This window comes from Vipera ursinii (assembly GCF_947247035.1).
Source record: "Vipera ursinii genome assembly, chromosome: 2".
Lineage (NCBI taxonomy): Eukaryota > Metazoa > Chordata > Lepidosauria > Squamata > Viperidae > Vipera > Vipera ursinii.
The window spans coordinates 126,039,493-126,053,118 of NC_139513.1; the positions used below are offsets into that span (position 1 = coordinate 126,039,493).

Genomic DNA, 13,626 nt, shown 5'->3' on the forward strand with positions numbered 1-13,626 from the left:
CCTTCCTTGGCTTATGAGAAAGTGAGTGGCCTAAAGTAATCTAGAAAGCTTCCAAATTCAAGGGTGATCTCAAACTGGTCTCCTCAGTCTTTCCAACAATTTGACCCTTGTACTGCACTGGTCCCATTACAGCCCCTTGGAGCTGAACTTCTGATGACTTCACGGAAAGGCCTTAATTGATTTGAGAATTTGTTGAGAATGTTCTGGAGCTAATAGGACACTGTCTTCTCATGGGATGTTATTTCAACTTTTCAGTCGACATTAAAATCAGGTGGATAAACTCAGCTGAATTTAATGTTTACTCTAAGCACAATGAAGATCTACCATGTTGTCTAACTCTGATGCAGCCCGAGACAAAACCATAAACCTAATTTAAAGCCCTTTATCTACTGTAGCTCCCCATTTGCTGCATTCATTTCACAAGAAGCGGCCAGCTGCAGGGGTATGAGCACACAACTACTTGTGTTCAGTTGCTAATCTCCAGCTGCCAGCAAGCAAATCTGAGCAGCAAACATCACACACTAAAAATATAGTTTCTTTCACTATTTGACCAGCGGATGAGCCCCATCCGTTTTGTTGCCTGCTTCCTATCTCAGCTGCACCTGAAGCTGCCTGCCAGTTACTCATGCAGCTTTAAGTGCAAGAAATGCTTACAGGAAATGGTATTCATCCAAGCACCCCACAAACTCTGCCAAAATACCCAGGGCTTTTTCGGCTTCTCTGTTCAGATCAGTCAAAGGTTAGATGATATAGAGAAGGGATGGGGGAGTATGCAAGCACTTGGATGAGCTCAAAACAAGTTGCAATTAAGCTGTTTTTAATAATACTAGCAATAAGGTACTTTGCACAAACTGCTAACCACCAATGATTAAAGGTATTAAATGTAATTAGGGTTGCCAGAGAAACAGGAAGATTCATGTCATAACCACTGACATATTTCTGATACAGGAAATGTGGCACAGTGCAGGAGCTTTGAGGGCCATATTCCATTTAAGGGTTTGGTACTTTTTCAGTTTTGAAAAACATGTTTTGCATTTGACACCGCCATAGCAATGAATCAAAAGAACCTTATCCACAATTCACTAGGCTATTTGACTCTTGAGCATCTTTTCCCTTGCTATTTTTTAAGTGAAATATCAGAAGACAAGAACCTGTTTGGTTTCTTTAAAAAAAAATCTCAGCCCTTAGCTTGAGACTCAGAAACCAGAATTCTCTCTCGTTGGGAATAAATAAATCAATTCATGAGAAATAGATGAACCAGGGGATGGGAACACAGCATTTTTATTTTGAAAAATAAAAGGGCTTTTCTCCTCAATTTCTCTCAACCTTTAAATTAGGAAAAAATGTAATAAACCAACTCATGAGAAACAGATGAGGCAGAAGATGGGAATATAGTTTCATTTAAAAATGTTTAATAGTTTTTCCCTTGAGTTTCCCCAAAATGCTTAAAATTTTAATTAGGAAATCCAACTTTGTTCTTAAAAGACCTTAACTCAATACACACTTTCCTGAAGGAAATCTGATTCGGTTCAATGGCACTTGTTTCTGTATAGATTATACATTGCCATATTATTGCAATAGCTTACCACTGGTTTATGTTTAACAAGAAATTTGGCTCAGGAAGAAAGGTTTGATTTTTTTAAAAAAAATGAAGTATATTTACATATAGGAGAGAGAGAAAAAACCCCCAATGTTTGGGGGTTGCTTTGTGCAGTTGTGTTAAGCCAAATCAAGCATTTATCGGAGATATTATTGCCACTGTGTTGGTTTTTATCCTTCTTCCAACATTTTTTGAAAGAGACTTTGTTAAATTTCCATGAACTGTTGTCTGGTGTTGTGACATGATTAAAATTCTCCACTCTTTCTCAGAGAGGTGCTAGCATGAGTCAAACACACATAATCCAATCCAAGGTGTGCTTCTTGGAAAGCAAGTCTTGCCTTCCATTCATTTTGCTTCCAAGAAAGGATTGATTCTCCCCCCCCCCCCAAGCTGGCACCTTTGATTGCCCAAATGGGAATTAGCATTCATTCCTTCACATTCTTATTTGTTTTGCAGCAATAGAAAAGCTGCAAAACATGTATTATCTACCACAGGGCAAGATGAAACCATCCCAAAACAGGGAACTGTAATTTCTTTGTCATTGTGTTCTCAGAACACTGTCTCCCCCATCCTCCCCCCCAAAAAAAAACAGAACCCAGTAGTCTCTAGCAAAGTACTTCAACCTTGATTATTATTCAGATCTGGTGTATCCTCCACGCTTCTAGAGCTCGGGCCCAACTTTCAATGAATTCCCTCCACACTCCTTAGTTCAGAGACCAAATACATGCTTAGCAAGCAGAAAACCCCAAACAGCCTTCCTGCTGGTATTGACAATGCTGAGTTAGAGAAACCAACAGCTTGCTGAGGTACAGGCTAGCACCTTCCATTCTGCTGATCAGGACTTATCCTATAGACATCTGGTAGGAAAGTTTCTTTTCAGTTAATTTTGATTTCTCAGAGACAAGAGATATATTACTTTAGGGTTATGAAACATCCTCTGAACCAGGGGTTTCAGTTACCACAGCTTGACCGCATTCTTTGAGGAAGACTGATCTGTTATTTGGCTTTCTTCATAACATTTCCAGCAAATAAGCTGTTGCTACTGCCACCCGCTAACTGTGCCATGTTCTTTATCTCTGCATGACATGCAAGGTTAGGCAAAAGCTGACTTGACTATAGTTGGAAAACTAGTTAGAATGATTTGGTAAATGCTATCTATGTAAAATTCACCCTTCCTGCACACACCCCAACCTTATAGGGCAGAGCACCTACTGCATTCATATTAAATCATTCCTTTTACTATGATTTAATCACAATGACTCATTATATTTAAGGTTCCTTAGGATATTAAAATGACTTCTTAAGAAGATACCAATGTTTTCTATTACACGATCAAGATAATGGCATGCTCCAGCCCATTATGTAACCAGTTTGGTGATAACAAATGTGTGTGGCTCCTCCCTCTTTCCTGCACTGTTTCAGAAAGCATTGCAAAGCAAAACCTATCATTTGCAAGTCCAGCTTTTGAGAACTTCGGATGTCATGAAGTCCCATTTACGGCACCACAAGGTTATTACCACGAGTCTCTCTTGCCTGCATCTGAAAAGCAAGCAACCAGGTTGGCCACCTGAACTGCCTGTGTTGCAGCCAGACCTCAGGATCCCCAAAGTATCAATAAAAGGACTCACACCACCTGCCATTTTTGGAAAGGTTTATAGACCTTTGTAATGACTGCATGACACAGAGTTTACCTTCCTCCACCCTCTGGTTTCTGAAGGCACCAAGGTGCCTGTCAGGGGCTGCGGCCCTCCTGCTTCACAGCTAGCCTTTGCCATCCTGGCCTAGGCCAGCTGCAGAACATCAAATGCACTTTCCACATATTACCATTTAATATTTACATTCAAGCAATTCATAATAATTGGAAGCTTATAGTTTAGACATTTCTAGTAGCAGCAATTTCTATAATAGCTTTAGATTATTTGGGAGTGGGGGTGGGGGTTGCACACGGAGTTAGAAACCTCTCTCTCCGTGTGTGTATGAATGATGGTCCTGCAGTTTCATGAAAACAAGGAGCAAAGAAATAAAAGAGAAGTGGCTTTTAAAAAGGGAAGGAAAGAAAATATTTTGATATAGTTTTTTATATATATATAATATATATGTATTTAATATAATTATATATATATATATATATATATATATATAGGGAAATCTAGGGAACTCCATAAATCTAGGCTTTTTATATTTCATTATATAAATACCTACAAATAAATATAATTGCATGACCCACCTGGGGAGGCCTGCCTTCAGTTCAAACAATACATTTTTAGCAACACCACATACAAACGGGAGCATGAACCACTGAACAAGTTAGCACTGTTAAAATATAATACTATAGAACTCTTCTCCCGTGAGTTATCTGGGGAGCCGGCACCCCTGATGCCCAAGACTCTAGCAGGCCAAGAGCGCCTTGCGGTAAACCCTCAGAGTCCTGAAGGCCAAGGGGAAGCCTTGCATCCTAACCCTCCCTTCTTCCAGGCAGCAAAGTACGTATGTTTGATCTCGAGAGGACCTACTCTTTGCTGCTGCTCCGCAGCGCCAAAGAGTTTCTCAGGATAGAGCGGTATCTTAAGGGAGGAGTCAGGCTGCCAAGGGAGAGAGGCAGGAGGAGGAGCTTGCCCCTAACTCCTCACAATGTCACATATTCCTTAAAGGTTACTGTCAGGCAGTTGGCAGTCACATCTGTAATGATTATATTCCCAAAAAAAGGCTTGAATTCCTGCACGGGCTCCTCTTCCTCCTCCACTTCAAAATGCTCTACCTGCTTCTCCGGCTCTGGCCCCGACTGTTCTGGTGACACCGGCACAATCTCCGGCTTCACCTGCACTAGGCCAAGCTCTCTGTCCCCTCGAGCCTTGGCGCACCGCAAGTCTATGGGCTCGTCTAAGTCAGAGTCCAACAGGATGACCTCGGGCTGAGAGGTGGGAAAGGCCGGGGACTCGAGTTTTTCCGGGGCCGGAGAGTTTAGGCAGGTGGGGGCACTGATGCTCCGGGAAGTGAGGCGCTTCTTGCCACTCTCCTTGTCTCCGTGGGGCTCAGAAAGGCAGCGTTTCCGGGAGCCACCGTAACTGGGTGAAAGGCTTAGTCCTGGGGTAGGGGAGATCTGCTCCTGCTGGCTGGAATCCAGGGTCCAGGGAACCAGGCTGGGCTTGGTGGTCAGCTGCAGAGGCTGCTGCTCAGGAACAGGCAGCTCTTGGCTGGAGGCCACTGTCTTGGAAGGGCTGCTTGCTATCTCAGAAGGAAGCTGACTGGCCTCTGTGCCAGCTTTCCCTCTGAGACCACTACTCAGCCACCTCTCCTCCCCGGGCTTTTTCCAGGACTCCTGCCTTTCCTCAGACCCTCTCTTAGTAGTCCTCTCCTCAGCTACCCGCTTCTTCGGGGCCTCTCCAGATTTAATCTTTACCGCCTGCATGCCATTCTCCATATACTTGCTCATGACAATCACAATGCGTCCATTCTTATTTTTGTTCTTCACAATTTTCATTTTGCCACCAATGCCGTTGCTGGTCACGCCCTCCCGGGGAGAAGCTGCTGGCGGCCCTGTGCCACTGGAGAGGTTCTCCTCTGCCCCGTTCTTTCCTTCAACCCCACTCAAGCTCTTGACAGGGTTCAGCAAACTCTTTGTGGAGCCATGGGACCACTTGTCTGACTGGGACATTAATGGGCTTTTGCTATGATCCAAGCAGGCCTGTCCTTGCTGTGGCTCCTTGTTGTTAGGCTGGTAGTGAGGTTCATACATCTTGGGGTCCGGCTGATAGTGGTGGTGCTTTTTGCTGTTCAGCTGATAGTAGTACTTCCCTTTACTGTGCGACTGGTGTTTGACGCTGCTCTCCTTGCTGTTGGGCTGATACTGGTGGTGCTTCTTGCTGTTGAGTTCGTACTGATGCTGCTGACTTTTGCCTGAGCTGCTGAGATCCAGCTTGGGCCTGTTCTCCACGGCTGGGTCCTGCAGGCCGGTGAGGATATTAGAGCGACGTGCAAAAGATGGCAGCTGTAAGAGGGGAAAAATATATTAGGAATTTCAAAGAAGCTTCTGGAACCTGGTCAAAACAAGCATCTGGCTTGGCAGCTCAGAACACTTTTCGAAGTCATGATAAAGGGATGCTCTTGCTCTGACTTTCCCCAGACAAAGCTATATAGGAGACAGGAGGAAATAAGGCATTCTTTCACTCAATCGCCCCTTTGAACACAGAGGCAAAAAACTGCAGCATATGTGGCAAGCCAAAGAAAAGCAGGAGCCAGAACAAAACATCCTACCCATTCCAGCTGCATGCCTTTTCTCTGGCCAGTTGTTCCTTGGCCCTTTGCTTTGCTAATCCTTAGACCCCCAGCTAGGCATCATCTTTCCTAACTGGAAGCATTTATTCTAGAGAAGGCAAGCCAGTGAGTTGTAGCCAACCAGCTTCTTTCTGCTGCTTCCAAGTAACCTTTTAAATCTGGAAGACACAGTTATGGACTTTCAAGATTCAGCCCAAGCCTGATGAATCTTGTGCCATGTTAGAGTTTGAACTGGCCTTGAGGCCTTCTGAAGCCATTGTTAGAAAGTGTGCTGTCTGAAAAAAGAGGAAGAATGGGTAGAACAGGGCTTCCTAAGGCATTTATAGTTAACAAGGCAAGCGTGCACATGGGTCTCTGAGAACATGATGAAATCAAGATGAAATACTCCCCCTTGGGATAGGCACTAGAAAAGGAAGGGAATATTAATTAAGTGAAGGAAAACAAACTAGTCACCAACAAAGCCTCTCTTAAAAAAAAGAAAGAAAAGAAAAGAAACAAAAACAGGTCAGCGTTTTCAGCAAGATTCTATCTTCAGGAGTCAATTACCGTACTTTCACTTTTAGTATAGATTATTTCATTTTACTCCAATGAAAAAAAAAGCAGCACAATTAACTGAATTTACCTGAACTACCAGTGGCTTTGGTTTTGGTCCTCGCTTGCGGTATCCCATAAGTTGCTCTTGCCTCTCCCTGCAGAAACATTTTTTAAAAAATCATCAAAGATACAATTAGAAATGCTTGAGCTCAGAAGCATATTGGACCTCTACCATGCTATTTAATACAGACACAAGATGAAAATGAGGATCCTAGGCAGACTTCCTAGGAATAAGCGCGTCACTGAATCAAAGTGCCTTTTAAGGAGAGACACATGGGACCGCCCTGAGTGTTTATAACAGAGCAGCAGGAAGAGACTACAGGAAACAGGAGAAAACACTGAAAGGTCAGAGGAATGAATACCAGTCAGTAAGCATGGCTCTCTCAAGGGCCTGTGCTATAGAGAGCAATGACATCCAGAAATAAGCAGGGAGGGAGGGGCAATTATTTATTTTCATACAGCACATATTAAATGGGCAGATCAGCAAGTGGAAAAGCCAAGATGGGGATGGGGTATGCGTTATTTCATACATCAAGACACAGGAATGAACTACAAGCATGCACACTACAAACATAAATCACCAAGACAAAAAAAAAGTCTTTGAAGATCTATGAAGACACAGGCAAGTCTGAAAACTTCTCCGTCCCAGAATGTCACCAGTGCTGCTCAGACAACCAAAAGAACCAGTTTAGATTTCAGCTATCTTCATTTCCTGCAAACCATTCATCTATCTGCTCAAATTTCAATTGAGCTGAAAACCAGAACTTCTTCTGAAGACCTTTGCACCTTGATTTATAAACTGGCTACTGTTTTGTTAAAAATTTGAATCCGAACCTGCCACCCAATTCTGAGTTTACTGATACTGCTGCTTTACAAATCTCCTCAAAAGTAAGTCCCACCATATTCTTCCACAGCTTCAGCTATGTTTGTTCTCAGCCAAACAACCAGCTTTCTTTGAAAGCAAAAGATGCTTAAGATGTGCAAGTCAGCCCTTCAAATCTACTGGAAAACACAGCTGCTTCCAGCCACATTAAACTATTTAGAATATGCAAAACAATTTTTCACTTCCATTGCTTTGCCCCATTCACTCTTTGTCACTGGAGGCATTCCTCTAATTCCAAAACTGTATTTTGGTGGTCTCCCATTCAAGAACAAACCAGTACTTATTTTTGAAATCAGTGAAAGTTGGGTCACATTAAGGGTAACAGTACTCAAGAATGCCATATTTATTTATTTATTTATTTATTTATTTGATTTATATACCGCCCTTCTCCCAAAGAACTCAGGGCGGTGTACAGGGCAATAAAAATAAGAATACAAGATTTAAAGTTAAATGATTGTGCCCAATGTAGGTGGTTAGTTAAAATAATGTTAAAACCCAAATCCATCAGGCCAGGCCGGCTTGTTCGAATAGATAAGTTTTTAGATCACGCTGGAAGGAGCGAAGGTCGGGGGGGGGGGGGGCATCCGGGGTTCAGCCGGTAAGCGGTTCCAAAGGATTGGTGCATGCTCTCCCCCTGGGGGTCACCAGCCGACATTCTCTGACCGGTGGTACCCTGAAGCAGGCAAGCTCCAAAAGACAATCCAGATTTTGTACCACAGCAATATGCAATAGATTGCAGGAAAGGGCAAACCAGATAAGCTTTGGCCCAGAAGAACAGGCCGCCAAGTGCTATAGGAACTATCAGCAACAAGCACCCAACTTCCCACCCAACACTGCCAGGGAGCCTGCAGTAGGAAGCAGACGCTGCACGGGATGCTAATCACCTCATTAGGATTCACATGATAAGGCGCTTCTCCACACCGCAGCCTCAGAGGCCGCCCATTCGCTGGCAACACGAAGGGAGGGGATTCTGCTTCCCCCTTCCGGTTTGCTTAACGGCAAATTAACCAAATTGTCGACCCTAACAAGGAGAGGGAAGGTCGTCTCCCCGACCAGGTGCGGCCTTTCGCTTACCGCGACTGGTGACAGCCGCACACAAACGAGAGGCGGGAGACCAAGCCACCACCTACAAGGGGCTGCCGTTTTCTCCTCGCCCTCTGCAACTTTGAGGGCCTAACGGTTCCCGACGCCCCCCCGTGTTTAATGCTTTGCAAGAGCCAGACGCAGGGGTCTTCAAAACTTGGCCCTTTTATGACTTGTGGACTTCAGCTCCCAGAATTCCTCAGCCAGCTGAGGAATTCTGGGAGCTGAAGTCCACAAGTCATAAAAGGGGCCAAGTTTGAAGACCCCTGAGCTAGAGGTTAGTTCGGAGCCTCCCAGCAGGAGAGGGGGTTCCGGAACGTTCCGAAGGGGCTCTGGCAACGGGCAGCATTTTAGGAGCTGGGAAAAAAGGCGAGAAGAGCAAGAGGACCGTCGCCGCCTCTTCCTCAAGGCCTGAAGATGACACTTTTGCCTCGCGGGTCAAGATCCTGCAGGAAAGCAGGCGCGCGCAGCCAAGGACGGCGGCGCGGGGCGGGTTCCCCCCCCCATTTTTTTTCTTGCATCCCAGCCCTTCAACCTTCGCTAGGCCAGGGGTCGGCAACCTCGGCTCTTTTATGACTCGTGGACTTCAACTCCCAGAATTCCTGAGCCAGCATAGCTGGCTCAGGAATTCTGGGAGTTGAAGTCCACGAGTCATAAAAGAGCCGAGGTTGCCGACCCCTGGCCTAGGCCACCCCAGGCCCCGCCCGCTCCGCATTTTGCGAGCTGCCACCGAGACGGGCCGAGGGGCCCTCTCGCGCGGGCACTTTTGCGGTCGCGATTCCTCCCCGGCAGGCTTGGCCAAAAAAACAAAAAAAAAAAAACTGCCAAGCGCAGAAGCGTCCGGGCGCAGGCGGCGCAATACCCGCCGCCGCTCCCTTCCGTCACGTGCAGGCGCCGCAAGCCAGCAACCAGCTTCAGCCAGGGAACTTTCGCGCTGCAAAGGAAGTCCCGCCGCGCAGCGAAGCAGGGCTTAAAAAAAATGAAGTTCCGTAACGGGCAGCGCGACTTTGCACAAGGCTGCCACGCTCCCGCCGACCTGCCCTGCAGCCGAAATCGGGGGGGGGGCACTTTTCTTCCACAGCCGCCGGCTCCTTCGTCCCCTGCTGCAGGGATAAAATGTACGGAGGCTTGCCCTCTCCTCCGAAGAAGCCCGATCGGGGCAGACTTCCCCCGTGTCAGCAACCCCAAGTTCCCACGGCGAGGCGTGCAACTCACCTGTTTTGAAAAGCGATCAGCAGCCTGGGATCCAGGATATTTTCCTCCGGCTCCCACGTGTTATACCTTGCAAAAGAAGAAAACGTGGCATTGTTGGTATATTTTAAAGATTAACAATAGCTTAGCTATTCAGAGAGCACGATTTGGGAAGGTTAGCCCTTATTCGCAGCTATCCCCCTCTGTGCGGTGGGGCCATTTTAAAAAACTGGCTGCAATAGCCACCGCCTCCCTCCCCATTTTCTAGGACCTGTTTCAAAGTGCGCATTCAGGACTGGCGCTAACCCGAGCAGGGGGGGGGGATGGGTTGGGTGGCGGGAGGGAGGTTATGCCGATCTGTTTATTTAGTGCAGTTATTATTCCAGAGGAATTCCATGCATATTATAGAGAACGGGGTTCAAAGCCCCGCCGATTCCCTCAGGGAGCCGGCCAAAAGGACTCCGAGGCTTATCCCTCCCTCCGCTATTTCTAAGTCTGACGGCCCCTTTACCCTTCTCGATGGGCTTCGTCATTTCAGACTTCAAACACCCCCCCCCCCAACTCCATGTCCCTGAAAGGTTCATTTGCAGCTCCTTTGATCCAGCAGAAGTAGCAGAGCGGAGGGTTGCTCAGACTAAATGTGCAGTTTCACGGCCAGCAGGATAGGAACCTGGTGACAGTGATCGCCTTTCGCCGCCCTCTTCATCCCGAGTGGATTTAAGGATTTCACGCATGGGTGTTTTTTTTAAAATGGGTTTTCTCCTCCCTCTCCCCCCCCTTCCCCCGATCTCCGGGGCTGCTCGGTTCTGCAATATGGAGCCTGCTTTCCAAGGGAAAGGAGCCATTTTCTGCAACTGCTGCACATCAGTCCGCCTTGCCTTCCTCCCCTGAAGCTGCTGGCTCTGCACACCCCCCCCCCGGCCGCCTCTTTCTATTCTGCCGCCTTCCCAATTAATGAGCTTTCCCTTTTTAACCCATGCATAAAAACGGAGGCACTTTTCGGGTTTCTGGAGCGTGGCAGAATATTCGCGGGGGTTGGGTCAGACACTGGAGCCCGCGTTAAGGACACCGGGTTCTTACACTGCCCGATTCCCCTCACGAGACTTACTTGGAAGACCATCCCCTCCATTTGACGAGATACTCCGCTCGGCCCTGCAAGAGAAGGATAAAAAAATGTCAGGATCCGGAGAGATCTCTGGAAGGCTAACCCTTCGGCTGTTCTCCAGATTCCAGCCTTGAGCTTCAAGACTGGCTGGTCGCTTACCTTCCGGATTCGCTGCTTTTCGATGCTTTCCACCGCGAAGACATGCTCCCCCACCGCCGGCAGCTCCATTTTTGTAGATTTGTTTTCTCAGGGGGGACGCGATCCGGAGGAGGGGAACCGGGGCTTGCGTCCTGCAGACAGACGAGCCTTCCCCGCCGTTCACTTCGCCTTTCCAGACGACTGAGCTGCAGCCTTTCGCAGCAGCGCAACTCATGCAAATCCTGTTGGGGACGTCAGAGGAGGAGGGGACCTCGCTGCCTGTCAAAGAGGAACGCGGCTAGACCATTGGCTCGGCGCTTTCGAGGGCTGGAAAAAGTGGAAAGGGAGAGGACTTGAGGGAGGAGTGCCTTTACCTCCCCCCCCCTTCCCTTTTGCAAGCGACGGTGTGTATGCGTGTTAGCAAAGATTTGGCTGCTCCGTTGCTCAGCAAACTACCCTCCGTCCCCTCCCCCGCCCGTAATGTTTCGAAGTGTTTCAATGCAGACAATGCTAGGATCGAATACAGTCCCGAAGTAATACCAGCGCCAGGGCCATGGAGATCACCCTCCGGCCCTCTCTCTGGTCTTACCGCGTGGTGCAGCCCTGAACCCCTGATTTTCAACGCCACGGACCAACCAGGAGGACGAAAAGTTAACTGAAGGATTGGCCCCCTATTTCAGGGGTGCTTCAGTGTGGCGCTGTCGGGAGAGGATCATCCGCAGAAGCCCAAAGAGCACCTCATTATGTCATTTCTGTGTTTTACTTTCCCTTGCCACGGAGTCCTTCTGCCACGGGAGAAGAACTTTTTGGGTGACTGACGGTGATGAGTGTTTGGATTGAAGATCTGGTAACTTTAGGGGCTAGTCCCGGGACAGATTGCGGGCTTTGGGGTTAACTTGGAAAATGCGAAGTCCTTTGTGTAGGCTTTCTGACACTTCACCTTCCCTTTTGAGAGTCAACAATTTTTTCGAGTTCTCGGCGGGATTCCATCGCTGATCTTTAAATCCGGGTTAATTTCTGATACATGCCTAAAACAATTTGTCTAGCTGCGATCTCCTTCAAAAGAGTCCCCCGGGCTTTCATTTCCTTAAACATCAGGAGTATCTCTTCGACTATCATACCTGATTAGTGCAGCTCGGCCACCTTAACTGGCGCCGCGCGCACAGGGGCGGGAGAGGGGAAAAAGAAGTCGAAAGAGGGGTGTGACGATCTCTAGGAAGTGGAGTGGAAGGTGAGGGAGAGAAGCTGGAAAGGCGGAGAACGGGCAGGATGCCAAGGAGGCAGAGATGGGCGCCTGCGTTGATGCAAAGGTTGCATTAGTCCCCGGGTCCTGATCCCGCGGAAGACGCAGGAATGCAGCGCGTAGGAGAAAGATAACTGCCTGAGTTCGGTCGAGAGAGACCAGGGAAGCCAATCAGCTGTTGATGTGAGGGGGGGGAGGCTATGAGAAACGGAAAACAGCAATCTGGGATTGCGGGGTGGTGGGGTGGTGGTGGGCATTCCACCTATTTTTCCAAAAATCGGCATAGATTTTAAGAGCGATCAACACAGATGTGTTGGTGGTGAAGAGCCGAAATTGTCCTCCCGGAAGTTAGGCAAAGACTAAGGGAAGACTTTTTAGGGTACTGTGGAGCAATTCTGCTACTAAAGACGGGACAATCAGCATAACAGAGATACCAGGAGAAAGCTCCATCTCTAGGCTAGCAGTGGGAAAACGGAGGGTCCCAGATATGCCCCTTTCTGCCGGAATAACTTTGGAGAATAATTTAGCTAAATGGTGGTTCTATGACAGAGACCTATATAATTTGATGAAAAATGGAGTCAGTTCTGTGGGCAATGCGAACAGGAATCTAGCTATTTATTTCACACACACCCAACCCACCACAAAAGGCGCACGCACTCAAGATTGCATTGATTCTGGAAAGGGCGCAGGCCAATTCTTTTCAAAGATCTGATTGCTACGTGTCAAGAGGAGTTGCGGAACAGCGTCGGGTCTGAGGTCAGGTGGAGTCTACACAGAGTCCAGAAATTCCTTTATTAATCTAAGTAAAGGGGCGGATTTTCAATAGTAAAGGAATGGTTCTTTCCATATTACCTGAAAAACAGAAGCCGGCTGACATTTAAGTACTGAACTACTTGAATGCGAGCTGATCTCGCTCCAAGGGACCCCTAATCTGCATCTATGTTAGGAAAAGGAGTCGCCGGGAAGCAGGCGTCTGGAGTGAAAGGCGGAGACACCCGCTGCTTTTCCAACACGTTCAATCCTTGGAAAAATAACTGGGCTTCGATTATTTCTCATTAGCTATTAACCACCTTTGGCTTCAAAACACAAGAAGATGGGGCGTTTAAAATGGTGAACTCACTCCTCATTTTCCCCTTTTCTATACGTGTGTTTTCCCGTGCGAATAGCTGAATTTTTTTGAAAAATTGTAGTTCCTCGGCAGTGCGCCCCCTACTGTCATCTAGCATAATTCAGTACGGCTCTGCTATCTGAAAACTTAATTTAATGGGGGGAAATGTCAGAAAATCCGAGAATCAGAAAGTTTGGTAGGAACAGAGTGGCTAGAGGACTTGCAGGATGTCTTCCTGTGCCCCTGCAAAAATGTATAGAGTGTGAATTTGGGCTACCCGTGATTGCAATAGTCAGTCTCCTCAAATCAGCGTGGATTCCCACGCCCCATCCCGTCTCACTCTCAAGGCGGAGAAGGCTGGGCTTATGTGGGCTGCGCATAAACCAGCGTCCTTCCTCAGTACCTT

At 47.3% G+C, this 13,626-nt stretch overlaps 1 protein-coding gene across 1 annotated transcript; it reads right to left on the reverse strand.

Annotated features, from left to right (window-relative positions):
* Positions 1-3,237: 3,237 nt before the first annotated feature.
* Positions 3,238-11,060, reverse strand: CBX4 (chromobox 4). Its single transcript, XM_083355729.1, has 5 exons — positions 10,891-11,060; positions 10,735-10,778; positions 9,651-9,716; positions 6,498-6,564; positions 3,238-5,588 (listed from the first exon to the last, which is right to left on the reverse strand). Exons 1-5 carry the CDS (start codon positions 10,957-10,959, stop codon positions 4,227-4,229), a joined length of 1,608 nt encoding a protein of 535 aa, XP_083211855.1. The 5' UTR covers positions 10,960-11,060; the 3' UTR covers positions 3,238-4,226.
* Between the last annotated feature and the right edge of the window lie 2,566 nt (positions 11,061-13,626).

Bases quoted from the DNA above. Each gene is read 5' to 3' on its own strand.
- CBX4 (XM_083355729.1), bottom strand. From the start codon at position 10,959: ATGGAGCTGCCGGCGGTGGGGGAGCATGTCTTCGCGGTGGAAAGCATC. The intron at 9,717-10,734 runs GTAAGTCTCGTG...TTCTTTTGCAAG, and splicing joins TGGAGGGGATGGTCTTCCAA to GTATAACACGTGGGAGCCGG. The intron at 6,565-9,650 runs GTGAGTTGCACG...ATGTTTCTGCAG, and splicing joins CTGATCGCTTTTCAAAACAG to GGAGAGGCAAGAGCAACTTA.